The 24,716-nt window shown below is 42.4% G+C and overlaps 1 protein-coding gene across 2 annotated transcripts in view; it reads right to left on the minus strand.

Moving 5' to 3' along the window:
- LOC147459729 (RNA cytidine acetyltransferase 1-like) overlaps nt 1-20,781 on the minus strand; it is a 185,676-nt gene extending 164,895 nt beyond the window's left edge. For both annotated transcript variants that reach the window (XM_086510950.1, XM_086510949.1), the window contains exons 1-6: nt 20,599-20,781; nt 20,378-20,469; nt 3,566-3,737; nt 3,339-3,461; nt 2,957-3,130; nt 2,742-2,849 (exon numbers count right to left, since the gene is read on the minus strand). In XM_086510950.1, the coding sequence (XP_086367076.1) occupies nt 2,742-2,849; nt 2,957-3,130; nt 3,339-3,461; nt 3,566-3,737; nt 20,378-20,469; nt 20,599-20,703 (774 nt within the window). In that variant the 5' untranslated portion in view covers nt 20,704-20,781. The remainder of the gene's footprint in view (nt 1-2,741; nt 2,850-2,956; nt 3,131-3,338; nt 3,462-3,565; nt 3,738-20,377; nt 20,470-20,598) is intronic.
- Nucleotides 20,782-24,716: the final 3,935 nt, after the last annotated feature.

Here is a 24,716-nt window from a genome sequence, read left to right on the forward strand (position 1 = left end):
CCTACAAGCGGGAGGGGTAGGAGCGGACCTAGTAGGTACCACAGTCCACATCATGCTATACTCTGATGACATTGTACTGATTTGAGAGTCACCAGAGGGCCTTTCAGAGCCATCTGAGAGCCTTGGATGAGTTTTGTACAGACAGGGGACTCACAGTGAATCTTGGGAAAACCAACATCATGATCTTTCGCACCTCCAAATCAGTTCGACGAGCAGCCACATTTACAGCAGCAGGAGGACCAATCGAGGTAGTCACCTCCAACATCTACCTGGGAGTCACATTCACCAACAGACAGGGGCCCTTCTCCATGGCACAAGCCGCCATTGACACACTCACCAGAGGATATGCAGCACTAACCATGCTAGAGCGGAGCTGCCATCAAGCACACTTTCGAGAGCCCCGCATGCAGGGGTGGCTATTCAACACATTAGTCACTCCAACCCTGATGTCTGCAGCAGCAGTGTTGGCACCCGGATTGACAGATAGCCAGTGGGCATGGATTGAGAGACCACAAATCTATATGATTTCTCGCATGTTTTGGGCCAAGCACACAGTGCCGCCAGACATCATCAGGGCAGAGCTTGCGACCGCCCCCATGTTAGAGGAGGCACTCTTCAAGACAGTCTACTTCATCCAGAGAGAGAGAGAGCTCTTGACCGACAGACTCATGCCATAACGAACATTTGAGTCAGCTATACAAATATTAGAGGCTGGATACGACAGAGCATGGTACACAAATTAGAGCATGGTTTGGAGCACACGGCCTTGACCTGGAGAGTTCTTGCTAGTTCTACTTCGTTAACATTATTCACGCCTATTGCAGAAATATGAGCACACAAACGGCGGAATAATGGAAAACCTTGTTGCTCTTTCTACTTCTTCAACACTGTTGAAGACTCTTGTAGAATTATGAACCCAAGATCCAGGACTACTAAAATAATGCGTGCAGACCATGCAATGGAGCACTAGTTATCTTCCGAGGGCACTCAATAGTGAGCCAATTTCCAATAGCTCGATCAGGTGCAACAATTTTCAAAACCCTCGATCTAACATCAATCTAAATGCCATTTTTCTTCATACTTCAAGCGAGCCTCAGCACCTCAACTTTGATATATTATGTAGAATAGTTCTTAAAAGAAAAGGCAAGAAAATTTTTGCACGGGAGAAACCTTTGTCTTTTGATTTATTTCTAAGCGCACACAAAGTTTCTTTTCGAGATTAGGATGAACACATCCTATAGTTACATCAGCAAAGCAAAAAAAGCAATCCACCAAATGCAATAATGCTAGCTAGTAGGTGTTACACATTCTGAAAAAGAAATGGGAGAAAGATGCTCTCAACTTTGGGAGTTGGAGGTCCACTGGAATTGAGGTCCATGCATGAGGACTTACTATGAAGGAACTGGAGAGAGAGAGAGAGAGAGAGAGAGAGAGAGAGAGAGAGAGAGAGAGAGAGAGAGAGCTCTGCTCATGCACCTCTGCCTCCAGGGCTTCAAGTGAGAGCATTGGCGAGTCCATGGCATACCCTTTCCAATTAGTCCTAGGTTTTGCCGCTCTGCGTACATCGACCAGAGAGAGAGAGAGAGAGAGAGAGAGAATAAAAAACAAGTGTGCACCATGCATGAGCGGCTATATAAAATGCAGGCAATAGGAACAAGCAGCACGTTAATCTTCACAAAGGCATCTGCACGTGAAGACATAATTGCATCATTTTCCATTTATCATAATGCAGGCAATAGGAACAAGCAGCACGTTAATCTTCACAAAGGCATCTGCACGTGAAGACATAATTGCATCATTTTCCATTTATCGTTTACCGGGTACCTATTGTATCAGCTGCTACACCCACGTAGTTTTAGATTGTAGTAGTAGTAGTAGTATTTTGTTCCACTTCTAGTTCTTTTCTAGTTCTTTTGTACCCAGACATGGTATTAGATTCACTATTTTGTAACTGATTGGTCTCATAGGTCATTTTGGCCTTTTGAAGACGTTAATATAACATTTCATTTCATTTCTCTCTCTCTCTCTCTCGTTTCTAGGGCTACACAGATGCGAAGGGAACGCCTTTCTCCTGATGATGCTTTCTCCTTGAAGGCATGTGGCCTTAAGCAAGATGCTGACCCTGGTGAGAAATTTCAGGGCTTCATCAATAGCTGAAGAAAGTTGTGCTTTGGCGATACTTTGATCTGTAAGCGTCTTTCTTGTGTGTGGGGGGGATATTGACAGGAGGAGGCGAGGAGGGCAGAAGGCGGAGAGAGCGGCGACTTGACAAGAAGAAGAGAGTCGACAAATCTGTCAACTAATTCATTTTATTTTTAAACGACCCAGTATGAAAGAGGAAGTGCCATCTTCGTGCAGAGACATAGAAGGTGGACGAGGTGCAAGGGAGGAGGTTGCACGGACCAATGGAGATGGGCAGAAGAGAGGTCTTCGCATAGAGATACAGAGATGGAGAAGCTGGGCAAGGTGCAGGGGAGGAGGCTGCTCAGCCCAAAGGATACTGGGGGGGGATGGGGAAGGTGGACAGTGCAGGCAAGGATGCAGATGGCGAAGGCAGGCTGAGACAAGCGTTTTTGCAGGCGAGGGCACAGATGGCGAGAGCGGGCTGAGGCGCAGATGACGAACGGTTTTGTAAGGGGGGATCTTCTTACTAATGCTTTTTTTAAAAGTAGAGCCAGTAGGCAAGTAATGCTAGTAGACTTAGTGCACACATTGCAACAGCATTTTCAAACAGCCAATACCTGGTCTAAAGTTCTACACTTTCCCACCAAAGGGCCTATTGGCTGTGTTTCACACAGAGAGCTTTTTAACTCCTTTAAATCCTTGTCTGCCTCTGTCAACTCTTCCCCCTGCACAGGCAAGAAACGATATCATGACATAAACATGATTTGATCCAGCTCACGTGTTTTTGCACTGACACAATGCTGAGCATTCATAAAACCAGTTACATCTGTACCTCATTCAGTGAAACCGCAACAATGAAGCGTAAATGTGATGATATAGGTAAAATATTGAACTCGTCATCCATCACCACACATGACTTGCATGAGGCCAGGGACAGGATAAAGCGCTCATTAAAACGGCCTGTGACATCACCATGAGCCTCTGTTCGAAATCTTGAATGCACATCCTATCAGAACCAAAGCTTTTCAGAAGCATTACTTGTGCATTGAGAAAGTTTCATAACATCCGAGTGTAACACAAGCATGTACAAATCTAAAAGCACTGTTTATATTTCTGTGAATATATTAGCATTTTGCAGATACTAGGAATAGCATGGATTACATGGGCAACACTATGTCAAAGAATCAAATAAACAGTTGAACCAAACCGTATACCATGGCCATTGTGTAGAGTGAACTCAAAGATGACAAAGAGCTTAGAAGCAAAAGAATTATTCCACCTCCTTCAACTGTCTCGACTGCACGTGCTAATAAGTTTGGAGTGAGCGCCTCAAAGTCCTGAAAGATAAGACATTTGGACTCAAGCTGATGCCAAGAAATACATTACAGTGGAGCCCCTGTGGAAACTTGTTCAAGCAACAGCTTGATTGAAAACTGTTCACCTGTAGGACGCACATGCCAAAAGTGTTTCCTAATATCTTCTCAGTTTCTGCATAGTAACAATATCTGATCTCAGTGCTTGCAACAAATACTGAGAAAGGATCTTCTTTTATTGAGTCCGTCAGCCCTCGTTGCATCATCTTCTTCACTTGTTTCATTCTCTTCTTCTTGTGACTGCCCATTAACAATACAAATGCAGCCACTCAATCTCTCAAAGTTCATTAATTTTGAGTTATCAGAAAAAAACCTCAGAACATACTAAAAGTAGGTGTCAGTGAACGAGTCTTTCCAAATTTAAGAACAGCATGCAAGGAAGATTTCAATTGACTCCAAGGAAGAGCCTAAATATGAGATGTTGGGCCAACCCTCGGTCATTGAGCTAAGTCGAAGCTCTATGTGATCACATTCTACTATAGATGACGATACAAGACTTCAAGAATATCTGCAACACTTAAGTAATTTAAAAAAACAATTTCAATTGATACTAAAAATGGAAAAAAAACCAAGAGGATAACACTTGGAGCAGGATGCTCCTACACAAACAAAGTTGTGGCCCCCCAATGCCAAGAGTTAATGCCACAATAGTTATTTCTTTGATGATGGGTTTCATGGGAGGTTGACTAAAACCATCCCCTTCCTAGAACAACGTACTGAAACCGATACAAATGACTTAAAGAAACCTTCATATTTTTGTTATTTCTGTCTACGATAGGAGTGAATGTTATACCTTTAGCATTCATAGAGCAGTGTACACTTCTATTGCACCGAATCCATATGTATTTTTGATCTATTAGCTCCATCATCATCACCCCTCTTTTGAGCACATTGATACGTAGGCTGTAAAGGCCTCAAGGTAAAGCTGCAGTATATTCGGTGCCTCTAGCAGTTCGTTCTCTTCCATCCACTTTGCATCCATAGGTGGATAGTTCCTCAACTTCACCAAATACCGTCATGCAACTTTTCCCTTAACTTTTCTTTCCTTGTGTGCCAAAATCTGCTCAGGTACCAAGATCTAATCAAGTTCCTTGACCTCAGGTTGATCTTCATTTGGCATAGCTTCTGGCACATCACCCGCAAAGGGTCTTGGAAGACTCACGCTTGAAAAGGTCCATAATAACGCATGATGAGCTTAGGAAACAACCTTTCCTTGCCCTTCATCTTCTTTACACCTTGCCTTTTCAAACCACAAAAGAACCCAATCACCAGGTGAAAATAACAACTAATGTCGGTGATGATCAGCAGCCCATTTTTGCTTTGCCTGAGTCTTCTCCAAGACAATTCATCCGTGTTATCAACATATCGATCCGCTTTAAAAATATTGTCCTTCGTGTGCAAAATAGGAGGAACCTTTTTGCCACCCTCAACAATTTCAAAAGGTGCCTTGCCTATTGACAAATGCACCGTATTGTTGTATGCATACTCAAGCAGGCTAAAAACTGTTCCACTTCTGACACATAGCATTTCAACAGATCTAAAACACTAGAATTAGCCTCTTCTAGCTGTTCATCAGTTTGTGGATGAAATGAGGAAGAAAACTTGAGCATAGTGCCCATGTTTTTAAACAAGCCTCTCCAAAAAAAACTCATCATACGAGGATCACAATCACTGACAACAGATTGTGGCATACCATGGTACAAACACATTGTACATTGTACATGAACAACCGAGCCATCTGATCAAATTTTATCTTCTTCCTGACAGGAATAAAATGGGCCTGCTTGCTGAATTTGCAAATAATGGTCCACATACCATCATTCCCTGTTGGCATTCTTGGAAGGTCAAAGATAAAATGCATAGCAATACTTTCCCATGGCTTATCTGGCATAGGCAGTGGTTGTAACAACCGTAGTGCCTTTTGCCTGTCAAACTTGACCTTTTGGCAAATCACGCATGCTCACACAAAGGCATCCACATCTCTCCTCAAAGTAGGCCAATAAAAGAATGTCTCGACCACTTTCACTGTCGCATCTATACCACGATGTCCTACATACGGTGGGACATGGATTTCTACCATAACTTTATGTCGCAATGGCCTAGTAACACATAGTCTGCCATGCATCATCATAAAACCGTCCCTTAGTAGATAGTGTTCATGGTGTTGCCCATCTTGCAATTGTTCAAAGATCCTTGCAAAATCTTCATCAGTAGCATATTGTTCCTTCATGTCATCAAGCTCATGATGATAAGGAATTGACCTTTTGTAGTAAGAACATAATCCCAATAAGCTACGGACATCGTGCACAATCTTCAAGTCTCGCCATGCCTTGATTGCTTCAACCTTGGGAGGATCCATTCGTACAGTTTTGTTTACACTATGTGGCCAAGAAAGTGGATCTCTTCCAAGCATTTTTCTTAGGATTGAAAAGCAACCTGTGACTGCATAGCTCTTCGAACACAATGGTCAAGTGACGCCTATGCTCCTCTTCATTCTTCGAATAGACTATCATGTCATCAAAGAATGTGCCAACGAACTTTTGATGTGGCGAAAATCCGGTCCATCATCCTATTGAACGTAGCAGGAGCATTTGTAAGACCAAATGGCATCACTAGAAACTTGTAAAGACCAAATGTCGTCCTGAACGCAGTCTTATGCACATCCTTTGGTCTAATGCGAAACTGATGGTAATCCACTTGTAAAATCTATCCTACTGAAAATTGTCGCACCCTCTAGTCGGTCAAGAATATCATCAATCCTTGGGATAAGAAACCTGTTCTTGATGGTATTCTTATTTAACACACGGTAGTCCATACACAGCCATCCTTCTTCTGCACTAGAAGCACTGGGGAGCAAAAGGGTGAAGAACTAGGTTGAGTCGTCCCTTTTTCTAACAGCTCCTCTACTTTGGCCCATAATCTCTTTCTGTGGGCCGCACTAACCCTGTAGGGAAGCCTATTTGGTGGGCTACAACCTGTTGGGTCTAAAGGCCCTCTTCTAGCCTCTCTTACTCATTTATTCATTCTTTTATACATGGGTGTGTTCACACCCAAAGGCCATTTAAATGGTCATAAGTTTGTACCCTTACATAATAATAAAACATAGGGCTTTTAGTGGTGTGCCCAAGAAACACAATTGATATCGTACGCTCTCTCTCCCTCTCTCTCTGCAACAGCGCTCGCACTCTCTCTCTCTGCTCGTGTGGTCTGCTACACCCATCGCCAGCCCCTCTACCACTTCAAACTGGTATCAGAGCCAAGTTCCCTACTTCCGCGCACATTCCCTCGTGAGAAATCTTCATTTTCTCTCTCCTACGCAGTTTTCTCTCTCTAAAAACAGCAAGCGCAGGTGTTTTCTCTCTCCTCCCCGGACTCAGGGAAGACAATACCTCAATCCACAAGTGCTTATATGCTGAAAACAGGTTGAAAACAGGTCATTTCGGGCTGTTTCTCTTCAAAAACAGGTTTTTTCTGTTAATTACAGCAACCACAGTGTTACAGGTACATTTGGGACACTTTGGGTAACACCAATCCACCCGGAGAATTGGGGATTTTGCCCTATTGCTAAAATTTCAGTAAATTTCAGCAAATTGTCACTTTAAACTTGGGGGTTTTGCACATTAGTGCAAGATTATTCAAGTCTACGCCTACAGGTGTAATTACAAGAGAAATTCTCAGGGATTCAAGTTGAGAAATTGAGGGCTTTTTGCTGATTTTTCAGAAATTTCAGCAAATTGTGCAGTAACTTTTGGGGCTTTTGCAAATGTGATACAATTCTGGACATTTTGTGTCATGTATTGCAATTTGTGGTACAATTGAGCAGAGTTTGAGACCTCTCTCACATATACAAAAGGTTTATGTGACAATAAACACATGTATTTACTTGTGGATGCTTCCCATTGAGTCTATGTATTGCTGAAAATACATTTTGCAGCAGCTTTTACCTCAGTTGCAGGTTTGAGGTTGTTGCAAATGCACTTTGGTTTTACTGCTGAAGTGGGAGCATTCATGCACAGGATGTATGCTTCCTGTGTGTGCTGAACAAATTTATCTCTTTTACTGCTGTACACTTTGGATAAAGTGTTTGTAACCCAGTGTTACGTTTTCCTTGCACTTCTATAGTGTTCTCTGAGCCTGTAAGAGGCTAAAATTGCAACTTGCAGCCTGCTGTTATAAATTTACAACAGTGAATTTTTGGTCTATTTTGCATCGAAAGGAATCAAAGTCTTTGATGGAAATCAAAAGATTTAATGGCACTGGCTTTGATTTGTGGAAGGAAAGAATGCAAGGCATTCTATTCCTTAAAGATTGTGAAGATGCATTGCTCGTAGCAAAACCTGAAAACTTGTCAGATGCAGATTGGGCAAAGCTGAACAAAAAAGCTATTGCTTATATCAAAATGGTTGTGTCAGATGATGTGCTTACTGATATTAAGCGTCTTGACACTGCACATGCTATTTGGCAGAAGTTGACTAGTTCGTATGAGAATAAAACTCTTGTGAATCAAGTTCATCTCATGCGGAAACTTGTAAACATGGAATTGGATGCGGCAAAGCCTGCATCTGAGCATTTGAATGCGTTTACAGGTGTTTTGAGTCAACTTCAGGATTCAGGGCTGCAACCATTTGATGACAAGTTGAAAGCTATCTTTCTTTTGATGACTTTGCCTGATAGTTGGGAAGCGCTTGTTGTGTCATTGTCAAACAATGCTGCTTTAACCTATGATGGTGTAAGAGGCTCCATTCTCAATGAGGAGATTAGGAGGAAAGCCAGTGGTGAAGGCAGTGGCACAGCTTATCATGTAAGGGGCAGGTCAGAGAAAAGGAACAATGTAGCTAACAAGGGCAAGAGTAGAAGGAGCAAGGGAAAATCTCAAGATATAACTTGCTATCAATGTGGACGCAAAGGGCATAAAAAGCCTGATTGCAGATTTTACAAGCAAGATCTTGAGAGGAAGTAGCAGCAGCAGGGTAAGAAGAAGAAGGATGCAAAAGATGCTAAAGGTGATGATGACACCTCCTCTTCTTCCAAGGATGTTGGCAAGGCCAATGTGGCCTCTAGTGTGGTCATAGAGGAAATTGATGTGGACGAAGCACTTGTCGTAGCTTCGAGTATCTTTGATGATGTTGTAGCTATGGAAAGTGATATGTATATCACGAAGCCAGATCTTATTGACGCTTTGCTTTCAACACATGATGGCCTGTCCCAGTCTTGGATAGTAGACAGCGGTGCCTCATTTCATGTAACTCCTAAGCTAGACATGAAATCCATCAGAGGCATCTTCATGGGTTATGGAGATGAGGGTGAGATGGGTTACAGAGTATGGCTACCTGATTACAGGAAGGTTGTACGCAGCCGTGATGTAGTATTTAATGAGGCTAAATTGCTCCAAAATGCTACACATGTAGACCATGATAAAAAGAGGGTCAAATTTCATAATGACCAGCCAGCCATAAAGCCTTCCTTGGCTGAAAATATGGTGCCTATTGATGCTGAAAATGAGCAGCAACCATTTGTGCAACAGCCAGAAGAAAATGGACAGCAAATAGATGCACAAAATGGGGTAGAGCACAATGACCAGCAGGCTGAAAATGATTTACAACAGGGTATAAATGCTGAAAATCAGCCGCTAAATGATAACAGAATCATTCCTAAGGATATAGACCCTTTACCGGCAAATGTAGATCATTGGGTGAGGAGATCTACACATCAGAGACGTCAACCAGAGAGATTTCAGCCATCTTTGGATTGTGTTTTGTTGACTGATGAGGGAGAGCCTCTTACATACAAAGAGGCCCAGTCTTGTGATGACAAAAGCAAGTGGGAGCTTGCTATGAAATCTGAGATGCAATCACTGTATGCAAATAATACATGGGAGCTTGTGCATTTGCCCAAAGGTAGGAAAGCTATTCCTAACAAGTGGGTTTATAAGATCAAATGTGTTGATGACAAATCCAAATACAAAGCGCGTTTAGTTGCCAAGGGTTATGCACAGAAGGAAGGCATTGACTTCCAAGAAATCTTCTCACCTGTAGTAAAGATGTCTACTCTCCGTGTGTGTTGTTTGCTCTATGTGCTATCTTGGATTTGGAGCTTGATCAAATGGATGTGATCATTGCTTTCTTACATGGTGACTTGGATGAGGAGTTGTATATGCTGCAGCCTGAGGGCTTTGTCATTCCAGGGAAAGAGCATTTGGTATGCAAACTAAAACGCAGCTTGTATGGGCTGAAACAAGCTCTTAGACAGTGGTACAAAAAGTTTGATACTTTTATGCTCAATCATGGTTTCAAACGTAGTCAAGCAGATCACTGTCTTTACACTAAAAAGGCTCCTGATGGTAGTCTTATTGTGCTAGTCCTATATGTGGATGACATGTTAATTGCTGGCAAGCATAAGGAGACTTTGAATGCTTTGAAAAAGGAGCTGAATTCAGCTTTCTCGATGAAAGATTTGGGTGCAGTTGAACATATTTTGGGTATGCGTATTAGGAGGGATAGAAAGAAGCGTCTTTTATTCCTCTCTCAAGACAAGTACATCAAGAAAGTACTTGAGAGATTTACTATGGCTGATGCTAAGCCTCTTGGTGTGCCCTTACCTACGCACACAAAGCTTAGCAAGCTTGATTGCCCAAAAGATGATATAGCTGCTCATCCTATGAAAGGCATTCCTTATGCTTCAGCTTGTGGTTCATTGATGTATGCCATGGTTGCTACACGACCAGACATTGCTTATGTAGTGGGAGTTGTTAGCAGGTTCATGTCTAATCCTGGCAAACCACATTGGGAGGCAGCGAAGAGCATATTCAGGTACTTAAAAGGTACACTGGACACATGTATATGTTATGGCAAGGGTACACTATCATTGCGGGGATTCTGTGATTCAGACATGGCAGGTGATCTTGACACTAGAAAGTCTACCAGTGGGTATGTATTTACACTTGTTGGAGGTGCTATTTCATGGTGTTCAAGGTTACAGAAGATTGTGGCACTGAGCACTACAGAGACTGAATATATTTCAGCCACAAAGGCTTCTAAGGAAGCTATTTGGCTTGGCAGGTTGGTCAGAGACTTTGGTCTTCCTGCATATGCTCCAGTGCTCGGTTGTGATAGTCAGAGTGCTGTATGCCTGGCTAAGAATGCCATGTTCCATGCTCGTACCGAGCACATTGATGTGCGGTACCATTTTATACGACAGGTATTGGATGATGGCCTTGTCACACTGACAAAGGTCAAGACACAGGATAACCATGCACATGTTCTCACTAAGTGTCTTGCTAAGACACAACATCGGCATTGCTTACACTTAGTGGGAGTTACTTAAAGGTACCACATCGGGCCCTTAAGTGGGAGGTTGTTGGGTCTAAAGGCCCTCTTATAGCCTCTCTTACTCATTTATTCATTCTTTTATACATGGGTGTGTTCACACCCAAAGGCCATTTAAATGGTCATAAGTTTGTACCCTTACATAATAATAAAACATAGGGCTTTTAGTGGTGTGCCCAAGAAACACAATTGATATCGTACGCTCTCTCTCCCTCTCTCTCTCTGCAACAGCGCTCGCACTCTCTCTCTCTCTGCTCGTGTGGTCTGCTACACCCATCGCCAGCCCCTCTACCACTTCACAACCTGGCAGCAAATCTATTGCATGATCCTCAGGCCTCTCCGAAAGCAACCAAGACGGTGATGAATTAGAAAAACAATCACTAAACTTCCACAAAAATGCTGACCTTTCTTTATCTAACACTGAAAAATTTAACTGACAATTATCTAAAACATCACATGCAAAAATCAAGTGAGCAAAAAGATGATTCTTAATTACACAAGTGATAGCCGAAGCAGATACAATAGGGACAGACTTCCCTTTATGGATGTGGCATCTTCCTTCCTTTGTATACTCGGTTCGTTCTTCAACAGTTAACCAACCTCCTACTATTCCTTGAGTAGATTTTTCACCAGGTGTCAACTTCGGGGTGTCCTAAGTTTTAGCCTTTCCTTTACTATCATTGTGAGAGTTTTGTGCTCTAGGTGTAGAGGAAGATTGAGAAGAAGAAGAATTACCGTTATCCTTACCATTGGTCTTACCATTTTGTTGGTCCTGAGGGGTACTTGACTTGTTCTCCTTCAACCTACCTTTATTGTGCTTCATTTCTTGCGCTAGAGCGATTCTAACGACGTCATTGTAGTCCGTAGGGTTGAAAACTTGCACATCGAACTTGATGTATTCGTCCAATCCGAAAAGGAAAGCCTCATTGCGATCCTCATCCAACCTAAGCAATTGAACGTCAATCTGCAAAATACGGTTAGAAAAAGACATATTAGAAGTGCCATTTTGCTTAAGGCCGCGCCAATCTTCTTTTAACCGATCAAGGTACTGCGGTGGCATAAAACGAGCCTTGAACTTGTCTTGGAAGTCGACCCGACTAAGAGAGAGGAGTATGCCATCCGCGGCATGCTCAAGATGCTCAGCCAACTGTGACTCATGGCAAGCTTGATACCAATTAATGGCATCACCCGCTAGATACATAGTAACAGTCAAAACTTTGATGTTGTTGGTCTTCTTGTTAGTCGCAAAGTAAGCATTAAATTGATGCAACCAAGAATGAATTACAGAAGCATCCATCTTACCATCATACTTACGAAGCGTCGACTTCTCAGTGACGGGAATGTTGGAGGAGTCGTCTCTACCTGTGTTACGGGATGACTCGCAGACCTCGAGTGGCTCAGTCTTCGGGGAGAGTACCTGTAGGATCAACTCCTGCAGGCGTTGGTCCCGCTTTTCTTCGACCGCTGTGCGTTGAGCCTCGCGTGCTTGCTCACGCTCAAGCTCCATAGATGCCCTTCGTTCTTCAGTTGCTATGCATTCACGCTCGAGCTCCATAGCGGCCCTTTGTTCTTCACGATCTCTATCCATGGCGGCGAGTTGAGCCTCTTGTTGTAGCATCATCTCCATCATAGACTTGACCAAAGTCTACATAGGGCTTGGTGCAATCCATGGCGTAGATGAGGATGGGCGAGGATCGGGGAACAATCCTCCTGGTGTAGAGACTTCGTCTCCTCCAACTCCACTCTCATCACCTTCACGCAAAGTATTGTTAGAGTTTTGGCATCTCAAGTGAACTGCCCAATGTGATCCCATTATTTAGTTTCGCTTTTAGATATTTATTTAACTTATTTGTCAAAGTCTTGGGTAGGGCAATTTACTGAGGTTGCTATATAAGCAACCCCTTGCCTCCATTGTATATGCATTCACTTATTCATTGCCAAGGTTGATTGGTTCAGGAGAGACTGCCTCTCGTTCTCTCTCTCTCTCTCTCTCTCTCTCTCTCTCTCTCTCTCTCTCTCGTGCTCACTCCCCTTGGTCTGTACGCTTCCACATCGTCGACTTTGACATGGTATCAGAGCTTGGTGTAGCTCGGTGAACGAAGCCCTTGGCGTGGAGGAGCAAAGAGGAGAAGAAGCCTGCAAGGAGTCTAACCTCTTCAGTCGCCGGCATCCCATGCAGCCCATAGCGTTTTTTTTTTTAAACGTTGGGCGTTTTTCTCCCTTATTGGCATCGGATCCCCTCCCTTGAAATGCTGGCTAGCGGAGCCTGCAGGTGACATCGCCCCCCTTTGCCCTACTGAGCGTTTTGAAACGCTACGGACTACAAGCGCTTTACTTCCTCTGCTGACGGCATCGATGCCCCCCCCAACCTGACTGCATTCGAAAGCGCTCGAAGGAGCGGCTCTCACCGTCGGTGCCTTGGACAACGGCTTCCCCCTACTAACGCCCAGCGTTTTAAAACGTGGGCTGTGGAGGGCATCTTCCAAGGTGCAGAGTTGGAGGGATTTGGTAGCCTCGCATTGGAGAGACTTGGGAGTCAAAGAGTTGTGGAACGGCTCGGAAAGGGACGAGGAGAGTGGAACTTAAGAGAGGGTTTTGTACCCAATCTTTGGAGCGTTTTGGGAATGCCAGTGGAGCGGAATTGCTTGGATTAGTACGACGGCCCTTGGAGTGCGAGAAGGATTACAAGTTTCCAATTCTTGCAACTTCAAAATGGCCTCCTTTTGCTTGACCGCCCTCGACGACATCAACCAAAACCAACCAGAAGCTATGGATAACGGATTGTCAACCATCCAGTTAGCGGCCTATGCACCGGCTCAGTTCTTAAGGAACCCAACAAATTGTTTGGCTCGAGATTTCGAAGCCAAAAGCAGATGGGCAAGTTTGCTAGAGGTCAGAGGCAACGCCAAGCTTGACAAGGATGGCAATACCAATACTCAGTTAGCTGCCTTGGTACCCACAAGGTACGATCACAATTGTCATGAATGTGACTCGACACTTTGTTTGGCTCGAGAGTTTGAAGCCAAAGGCAAAAGCAAGAACTCACAGGAAGACAAGGATAAAGGCAAGTTGGACAGAGACTACGGTAATAAATATTTGACAAAGGAGATCGGCATGGCACTCGTGGCGGTGGCCACAATGGCCTCGACGTCAAATTTCTAGTCAAATGACAAGTGCGACCGCTAGCTTCAACCAGAGAGAGGCTTGTGAGCGGCAGAGAGGGGCAAGCAATGCTCCCTATAATTATTTTGGACCCCTGTGTTGGAGTTCCAAGTTATTGGTGTTTGGACCCGTAGGTCGGAGTTTCAATGCACATGCATCTGACAGGGAACCAGTCAGACGTCTAAAACACTATTGATGAGTGCACCAATCCATTGTTGTTGGTCAGATTATGGACAAGATATGTTCCCACAGTTCATTATCTTGGAGTTTTATATTTTGGATGTGATGTGTTCACAGTTCACGAATGGGGATTATTGGACGTAGTGTGGTCTACAGTTCAAAGTTTCTACAAAGGCAACCGATGCTCAAGATGGCATTACTTCCAGGTACAGAGTTGAGGAGAGCAACACCGAGGTGTATCCAATTGGTGGCTCCATTGGTCTCACTATTGATGTCTACTGTGAGCTGCCCAATGTGATCCCATTACTTAGTTTGGCTTTTAGGTATTTATTTTACTTATTTGTCAAAGTCTTGGGTAGGACAATTTACTGAGATTGCTATATAAGCAACCCCTTGCCTCCATTGTATACACATTCAGTTATTCATTGCCAAGGTTGATTGGTTCAAGAGACTCTCTCTCTCTCTCTCTCTCTCTCTCTCTCTCTCTCTCTCTCTCTCTCTCTCTCTCGTGCTCACTCCCCTTTGTCTCTACGCTTCTACATCGTCGACTTTGACAAGTATCCATTCCACTTCTCGTGATGACCATGCAATGAGTACTTGGGTACTTGGGGTACTTGGGTACTGCTGGGTACGTAAAGGCCCTCTACTCTCTTTTTCACACACTAACTCACACCACTAACTCATAGGGTGGGAACACACCCTTATACTCTTTAAACCATACATAATAATACACTTTGATTTTTTAAGTATATCAATATTTGATACATGTAACCTCAAGCTGGGAGATCTCTCTCTCTCTCTCTCTCTCTCTCTCTCTCTCTCTCTCTCTCTCTCACGCTCGTATGCTACTGAAAACAGTCAGCATTGCCTGCTCTTTCTGCTTCCGCCACCAACAAACCAGTATCAGAGCCTCTCCGGTCCGTGCACTTCTACGTAGCCGCAGCTACAAGCAAGGCCAAAAGTTGCAAATGCAGCTGGTCTTTGCATCAAATCAGCCCAAGCCCTTTCACGCGAGACATAACTCAATTCACGCGGGAAATTTTTTTCTTTGACAACAACAGATTTTGCTTCAGAAATTGCAGATTTTGTGCATAAAAGCTTCATAAACATTGGGGCTTTTTGTGTTAAGGTGAAATTGCACTCGGCTAAGTCAATTCCATTGACATTCGTGCAAAATTGAACCCGGAAAATTTGGGGATTTTGCAACAGCAAATTTTACAGAAATTCCCCATAATTTGCTGAAGAGATCATGTATTAATGCAATTGGGGCAAATTCGTCAGAGCAATTTTGGGGCTTTTGCTGAAATTGTGCATTTCGGCAAAATTGTCACGAGAAATTTTGAAGATTTTGCTGAAATTTCTGAATTTGGCAAAATTGATGCCTGTAATACACTTTGGGGGTATTGCTGATGCAAAATTTTGTATGGTAAATTGTGGTTTTACCTCCCACACGTGAGATTGTGGAGAAATTGCAGAAATTGATTGTGAATTCGTGTATCAGAAACCGATACCCACCTTTCATGCGTCGGGAAACTCTCATCAAGTAATTATATTGTTGAATATTCATGTTGCAGCTGTTCTAGAGATCATTTGCAGATCTGGGATTGTTGCAAATGCATTTTTGGTAATACTGCTGAAGTGGGAGTCACTTAATGGCAATTTCTCTGCTGAAAATTATCACTTTTACTACTGTACATGTATTTGAACACAATGGTGGTGATCCTTGCTCTCTAACTTGTTGGGTTGTTCAATGCTGAAGGTTATTTGTTGTTGTAAATTAGAGCATTTGTGCTTTAGTGCATTGCTAAAGTATGGCTGCTAATGCTTCCAGTGGCAGTGGCACTAAATCTCTTCTTGAAATCAAGAGGTTTGATGGCAGTGGCTGATTTGTGGAAAGACAGAATGGAAGGCATTTTGTTTCTCAAGGATTGCGATGATGTGCTCTTGGAAACTAAGCATGTAACCATGCCAGATGAGGATTGGGCTAGACTCAATAAGAAGGCCATTGCGTACATTAAAATGGTTGTCTGATGATGTACTTACAAACATTAAGCATCTTGATACGGCTTATGCTATATGGAATAAGCTAAAGGACGCTTATGAAAATACAACTCCTGTGAATAAGTGCAACTTATGCGTAAACTTGTGAACATGGAGTTAGATGAATCTAAGCCAACATCTGAGCATTTGAGTACTTTCACAAGTATCTTGAGTCAGTTCAGGATTCAAGTCTACTAGACTTCAATGATAAATTAAAGGCTATTTTCTTGTTGATAACTTTGTCTGATAGACCTTTGGTTGTTTCACTTAGCAACAACCCTGCTTTAACCTTCGATGGTGTTCGAGGCTCTATCCAGAATGAGAAAATCGGAAGGAAGTCTAGGGGTGAAAGCAGTGGCTCAGGGTATCAAGTTAGAGGCAGATCCGAAAAGAGGGGAAATGCAAGCAATAAAGGCAAAAGCAGGAGTAGAAGCAAGGGAAAACAACAAGATCTGACTTGCTATCAGTGTGGATGCAAAGGACACCAAAAGACCGATGCCGTTACTCCAAGAAAGAACAAGCAAGAAAGAAACAACAAGGAAAGAAAGCAAAGGATGATGAGAAAGATGATGACAGCTCTTCCTCAAAAGAAGTTGCTATAGCATCTAGTGTGGTCATTGGAGAGCTTTCTGACACCGAAGAAATGCTTGTTGCGTCCTCATGCATTGATGGAGATGTTATGGCAGCAGCAGGTAATATGCACATCACCAAAAGGAAAGCGATTGACGCCTTGCCTTCAGCCCATAATGGGTTGTCCCAATCTTTGATAGTGGACAACAGTGCCTCTTTTCATGTTACTCTCTCTTTGGAGTTGTTTTCTTCATACACTGCAGGTTGCCTAGGCATGGTCTACTTGGGCAACAACTATGCATGTGAGATAGAGGGTGTTGGCACCATTCATTTGGCTCTTGAAAATGGCCAAGAGTTGATTTTGCAGGATGTAAGTTATGTCCCTGGCATTAAGAAACGTTTGCTATTTGTGGGGCAGTTGGATGCGAAAAGTTATTATTTCACTACTTTTGGTGGTGGGTCTTGGAAAGTACACAAGGGTTCATTGCTGATTGTAACAGGCAACAAGAAGGGGACTTTGTATTATTTGTATTACAAAGTTTTTGGTTGTAGCGGAAGTCCATTCTCAAATGGAACTTTGGCACAAAAGACTTGGCCATATGAGCCAGAAAGGCCTTCAGGTTCTCTCCTCTTTAGGGAGATTTGATGTAAAAGGCCCTGGTCTGGACTTTTGTAATGGTTGCATACATGGAAAACATGTAAAGTCTTCTTATTACTCTTGTGTCGTTAAGAAGTCTAATGCTCTTGACTTGGTAAACTTTGATGTATGCACTATGCTTGTTAGTTCATATGGGGGGTGCACGTTACTTTGCTACTTTCCTTGATGATTTTAGTAGAAAGTCATGGGTGTATGTATTAAAGGGCAAACATGAAGTGTTGAATGCTTGCAACATTAGAAAGGATAATGGAGGAGAGTATGTCTCTAATGAGTTCAAGAAGTTTTGTGAGATGCATGGCATTAAGAGGGAGTTGACGGCTCCTTATAACCCTGCATCAAATAGCGTGGCTGAACGATATAATCGCACACTTTGTGAGAGAGTCACATGCATGCTATCCACGGCTAATCTCCCACGAGTTTTGGGGAGAGGCTCTTAAAACTGCAGTTCATGTATGCAATTGCTCTCCGAATCTTGGTTTGAAGAATGGCATTGTTGAAGAGGTTTGATCTGCCAAACCTGCTTTATATGACCATTTACGTGTCTTTGGCTGTGAGGCCTGTGTGCATGTACCTGTAGAACTACGGACCAGACTTGACATGAAATCCATCAAGGGCATCATCATGGTATATGGAGATGAGGGAGAGAGGGATTACACAAATTTGGTCACCTCAGAACAGGAAGATAGTACACAGCCAAGATGTAGTGTTTAATGAGGCAAAGTTGCTAAATAATGCTACACAAAGTGATCTTGACAAAATGAAGGTCAAGTTTCAGCATGAACAGCCAGCCCTAAATCAGCCATTAGCTGAAGATTTTGTGCCTATTGATGCTGCAAATGTGCAACAACCCGTTGTGCTACTGCCAACCAATGGATGCACCAGATGGGGTAGGAAATGATGAAGAACATGCTGAAAACAGATTACAGCAGCAAGGAAATGTTGAAAATCACCCACCTAATGGTGTGGTCATTCCTGAGGATGTAGGCCCATTGCCACAAAACATGGACCATTGGGTAAGAATGTCTACACGTGTCAGAAGGCAACCACAGAGGTTTCAACCATCTTTGGATTGCATTTTGTTGACAGATGAAAATGAGCCTCTAACATACAAAGAGCCACAATCATGTGAGAAAAAGTGTAAGTGGGAGCTTGTTATGCAAAACGAGATGAATTCTCTGTATGCAAATGATACATGGGAGCGAGCTACTTCCAAGAAGTCTTCTCACCGGTGGTGAAGATGACTACCCTCCGTGTTTTGTTTGCTCTCGCTACTCTCCTTGATTTAGAGATGGATCAAATGGATGTAAACACTGCTTTTCTTCATGGTGACTTGGACGAGGAGCTATACATGGAACAGCCAGAAGGTTGTCATTCCAAAAAGAGCATTTGGTATGCAGACTAAAACGCAGCTTATATTGGCCAAAACAAGCCCCAAGCAGTGGTACAAAAATTTTGACACCTTTATGCTCAACCATGGATTTAAACGCATCCATTCGGATCACTGCTTGTACACAAAAAAGGCTGAGGATGGAAGCCTTATTGTGCTAGTGTTATGTATGGATGATATGCTGATTGCAGGCAAGCATAAGAGTATTGTCAATGCTCTTAAAAAGCAGTTGAATTCAGCCTTCTCAGTGAAAGATTTAGGGGCAACTGAACACATTTTGGGCATGCGGATTAGACGGGATAGAGAGAAACGCTTGTTATTTCTCTCTCAAGACAAGTAGATTGGCAAAGTACTTCAAAGGTTTAATATGGTTGATGCTAAGCCTCTTGGTGTGCCTTTACCGCCACATAAACTGAAGGGTATATCTTATGCATCAGCTTGTAGATCTTTGATGTATGCCATGATTGCCACACGGCTTGACATTTCTCATGTAGAGGGAGTTGTCAATAGACTTATATCTAATCTGGCAAACCACATTGGGAAGCAATAAATTCCATTTTTCGGTGCTTAAAAGGTACACAAGAGAAATGTATATGCTATGGAAAGGGTACATTGGAATTGCAGGGATTCTGTGATTCAGACATGGCAAGAGATCTTGACACTCGAAAATCTATCAGTGGATATGTCTTTGCACTTGCAGGTGGGGCTGTTTCTTGGTGTTCAAGACTACAAAAGATTGTGGCACTGAGTACTACAGAGGCTGAAGATATTTTAGCCACAGAGGCTGCCAAAGAATTTGTTTGGCTTGGTCGTCTAGTCAGAGATTTTGGTCTTCCTGCATATGCTCCACTACTCGGTTGTAATAGCCAAAGTGCAATATATATGGCTAAGAATGCCATGTTTCATGCACGTACCAAACACATAGATGTATGTCACATCGGTAGCGCAAATCACGGAAATCCGTACTGTTGCCACGTGGCACTACCAACGCAAATCGCAGGCTTCCATACAGATGCCACATCATCATCTTCTACGCTTTTGTGTGTGTGAGTGTTGGTCCCGCTTTAGTTTAATTAGACCTTCGTTGGGCAAATCAACAAAATCGATCAATGCTAATAATGTGGCCACTCTAACCCGTGTTTGGCTGCCAGATGTTAAAACTGAAAGTTGCCAGTCGTTCCCCAAACGACAAAAAATGTTTCTAACATTTTTGCTGTTTTAGCTGTTCATGTATAGGATCATTAGTAAGATTTATGGGTCCACGGGCTCACTAACAAATGGGTTCAAGATTGTGAGTAGGAAAATCTCTTTATGATTGTAATGAAGGCAGTTTCTCTGTCACAAAGAAACAGATATTCCGCCATCGTCACCTTTGCATAACTCATTTGACATAACAAGAGGAGAGCAATGCCATGCAGACAGCAAATTTTCAAACTATGTCGAAGCTTATGCAAATGGTTGAGATGGACTTTGAGCAAAGAGAGACGACACCAGAGTTTTTACAAACTATAATACACTTTAATTTTCCTTTCAGCATTTGCAATATAAAATTCCAGACCTGCTTAGGAATAGCTCCTTCTTGTAACACCATAACACTGAGGGGTTGGCTTTGATTACAGCTCTTGAGAGCATCTGATGAAGGAAGACTACCTGCAGACATTCTCTCTCTCTCTCTCTCTCTCTCTCTCTCTCTCTCTCTCTCTCTCTCTCTCTCTCTCTCTCTCTCTGTGTGTGTGTGTGTGTGTGTGTGTGTGTGTGCGCGCGCGCGTTTGGGTATACCAGGTTTCTCCCCTTGTCACCGACAACAACAAAGATAGAGCGGTGCCTGCTCTTGACGCCATTTTCTATCAGAGTGCGAACACGCTCATCAACCTTCTTCTTCATGGCGAGTACTGAGCTCGTTAACCCTCCTCTAAAACCCAGTGAACCGTTTTGTTGCTTATTAGTGAGAGTGGTTCCTTCGTAAAACTCTCTCAAACAGTTGAGGACTTTATGTTTGCAGCCCTTGGTCAATGCCCTGACCGATTGAGTCTCTATGTTGGGCATTTTCCATTTTCCTAAACTGAGGAGATATGTCATGGGGATAACTTCTATGGAGGATCACAAAAATGTCAATTGTTGTTTTATGGTTAACGTTCAAAGTGTTGAGGTGACCACGTGGAATAAAGACACCACTCTCACTACTCACAATATGTAGAGGCTACTGCCATACACCTAGGAGATTGGGTGACCTTGGAAAGGAGATGTTGGATGCTGCATAGAAAATTTAAGGCACTCTATAATTTTTAGCCAGCATCCACATAGAAGTGAGCTTTATCATACACTAAAGAACCTACCCCATTTGTCTCTAATGAATCCTTCAAGTTTGAGTATGAGTTAAAAGTGCCCCTCATCCTAGAACTTGTCTGCTTTTGTAATAGCCCATTCTGTTAGTACATGATTCAAAATCCCTTTACCTGTACAATAAATTCTTTTATTGTAGTGTCTAAACCCCCTTGCTTTATGCTTATTTCTATCACACCTTGTGAGATGGCCTAAAATGTAATATGTGTTGCTCTCTTGTAATAAAATTTACCACGCGCTTAGGGCAGCAAGAAAATTGTGAGGTGATTACATTCAAACTTTGTCTCGAGCAATTGTGGTCTTCCTAAATTAATATAGGTGCAGAGTCCCACACTTTGTAAAGGCCTACTACCAGGCTTTCCAATCTTTAAATACACCCACATAAAGTAGATTCACCTCTTCTGCCACCCGCTACATTCATGAAGTGCCTCCTCATGGGCTATTACAAGGAAACCAATCATCATGCAAAGTAACTGCCTGAGTTTTGGGATTATGTGGGGAGCATCCTAGTACACCATCGTTGGGCTAAATGTCGTTCTCACTATGCCTCATCTATCAGAAGTTCCTTAATTGGATTTGCCTTTAGCAAGATACAAGACGCTACTCTGAACTAACTTGAAAACAATGTTTCAATTTACACATAGGTCGCTTGAGCTCACATTAAAACCTCATTAAGATTCAAATGGAACCCATTTTTTCTAATTGCAAAGGCTCTTTCTAACCATAGGATATGAGGTTGGGTGCAATGTGGTCCTTGTGAAACGTGTGTGTGTGTGTGTGTGTGTAGCTGTTAAAACTTAAACAACTCAGTATTAGAATCATTTAAGTACAATGTTTGTAGGAAAGAGATCCCCTTTCAGTGTACATAAAGTAAAAGAACTTCCCAAGTCATCAGTGAGTGTTCCATCCAGAGTAGGGTAGCTTGCCAAAGTAAAAAAACCTTCCAAGATAAGATAGAGTCCTTACTTACATCCATCCAAACAAGACAACAATTCAGTTAGCTTTGGATGTGTTTTACAGGTATCAACGGACCATACCAGTTGTTATCCATGTCCATCTTACAAAACTTTTTCACCTTAAACAAGCTCGGTCCACAGTAAAACCTTTGTGTTTATAAGTTTAATTATTACTTCTAATCTAAGTGACAGATTTCCTCTTCTAATCTGAGTGGTATAATCCCCCAAGAAAACAAACTTCATGAGTTTATGTATCTGTCATATTAGTGAGGTTCTATTGGTAAATAAGCAAAGATATTTCCTTCTAAGTATAGAATGATGTTGTAATACTGTTACAAATGGAGTCCAATGCAGCCCATGAAAGCAACATAAACTAGTACATGGGTCCGAAAATAGTGGTACACAAGTTTAGCATTCCCTCCATATGGAAGGTTTTTCCAAGTGACAAAAGCAGTAGAGAACATGCCATACAATAATACCAGCGGGGCTAAATCAGTAGTAGGAATCCATCCTTATACGAGGTACAACCTTTTCAGAGCCCTTGCTCGGTTTCTTTCCATACAAATGCTAAACCAAAAATTGACATATACTTACCTTCAGAAAGAGTAGAACAGAGAACCATTTCATCAACCATTAGCAGCCCCAAAACCCGCCAACAGATGGGGTATAAAGGGATATTGAGAGGTTAAGAAATTGGACAGATGTGCAGAAAGCCCCATTGGGTGTGATGGTCTCATGGAGAGAGGTAGGTTGACTTTTCAAGCAGTGAGGGTAAATCAGACAAATTTCATTGGTGAAGTCCCTATTGTTGACACTTGGTAGGTCATCCATGTATCTATAAGTATGTTTGAGCTGTGGAAGTTTATTCTTGTAAGTTTCCATGGTCTTGAGACACCACCTGTATTCAAAGAAAGCAAGGTAAATATTACACATAAGTGGAGAGCATGAAAAACCCATGGGATGCCAAGGCATTGGTTAAAGCAAAGACCACCAGAAATTATAGTGCAATTATTCAGCAGCCACGAGATGTAGGAGCAAAGCTTAGCTTCATTAAAGTGCAGGGAGTGCACGGAGTGGGATAAGTGAATCCACCTAGGTTTTTTGGAAAGAGAGATGTAGAAAAACTTCTTCTTTCTAGCATTGGAGAAAGCCAATTTAATCACCTTGGTAAGAACAACCTTAAGGCCAAGATCCCCATCAAGGGGAATATTTTCGTAACATTGTGTGATGTCAGCCATAAAGATGTGGAAGATTTGGTGAGGAGGTGAGACCTCCATAGAGTTTTTAGTAAGCCAGAAGGGATTATACTGGACATGTAAGAAGTCCTGGCAGATTTTCTATTTAGTGGCACAAATAAGCTCAAATTCATATAATATAAGGTCAAGACAAAAAGTAATATCCTTGGTGATACCAATAAAGATACAATTGGGGGCATCATATATCCACATGAACTTATGCTTATGGATTTTATAGGTGGGAAAAAGCGTTGGTAGCTTAGTGTTCAGCACAGAGTAGCCTAGCAGCCCCAAGTGTTTAGCAATTTTACTGGAAATAATTTGAGGTGTAGCATTAATATGACAGAATTCCTTACCAGATACTTGATTATGAGCAGCTTTCCAAGTCAAGTATTTGCAAACAATAGTGGGACAGTTAGAGATTTTGTCAAGCCAGACAACAAACCATTTATCAAAGATCTTTTGAAAATCAAGAGTTAGCTGAGAAGTAAGCCAAGAGTCTTCAGATGATAACCATTTAATAGGAAGTTGTGAAATTTTACGAAGGAAGCATTCCTTCACCACTTCCCTTATGTCAGATGATAACCATTTAATAGGAAGTTGTGAAATTTTACGAAGGAAGCATTCCTTCACCACTTCCCTTATGTCCAGCAGGACTGTCATATCCAGTCGGAGAGCACTGACAAGGTCAGTGAGACAGCTTAGTATAGTTGATAAGGCAAGGTATGGGTTTTTGGAAAAGTTAGGTATATGATTGAGCCCGTTGGCCAAAATTCTACGTATTTTACTATTTTCAATAATTCTAAGATCACAAGTGAAAACGTGGTTACCAAAAGCTTCAAATTTTTTGGAAAAAGTGGTAAATTGAACACATGTACAATGAGAGACAAAATCATGCCGAAGAAAGTCATTATTATAGATCAACCTTTTTACGGGATGATGATATTTCCATCCTATGAGTATATTGTCGAGCAATTTGTGATTACCAAAAAATAGATCAGACCACTCACAAAAAAGACTTTTTGGTTGAATCCAATCGAGGAGTACATTGTGAAAGAGACAGTGTATGTAGATGAAACCATTTTTCGGATCCTCTTTGTTGAGAGTTCTTCTTCCGCAAGGTCTTGTAGCAACCTGCAATATACCCAGGGGTTAAAATTCAGGGAAGTTCCTGATGGGGGGAGATCTGCCTCTTCCTCTTGTAAAGCTACAAACTCTTCCTCGGTTAGAGGATGAACTAGGTGTTAAGAAGGAAGTGAAGGAGTTGGGGGTGATAAGGGAGTTAGCCCTTTTGAGAGTAGGGGAGTCATCCTTAGGTTTAAGAAGACTAGTGATGAGCTTAACACCTTTAAAGTTAACATAA

This window comes from Adiantum capillus-veneris, chromosome 4 (assembly GCF_014529385.1).
Source record: "Adiantum capillus-veneris isolate H3 chromosome 4, ASM1452938v2, whole genome shotgun sequence".
Classification (NCBI taxonomy): Eukaryota; Viridiplantae; Streptophyta; class Polypodiopsida; order Polypodiales; family Pteridaceae; genus Adiantum; species Adiantum capillus-veneris.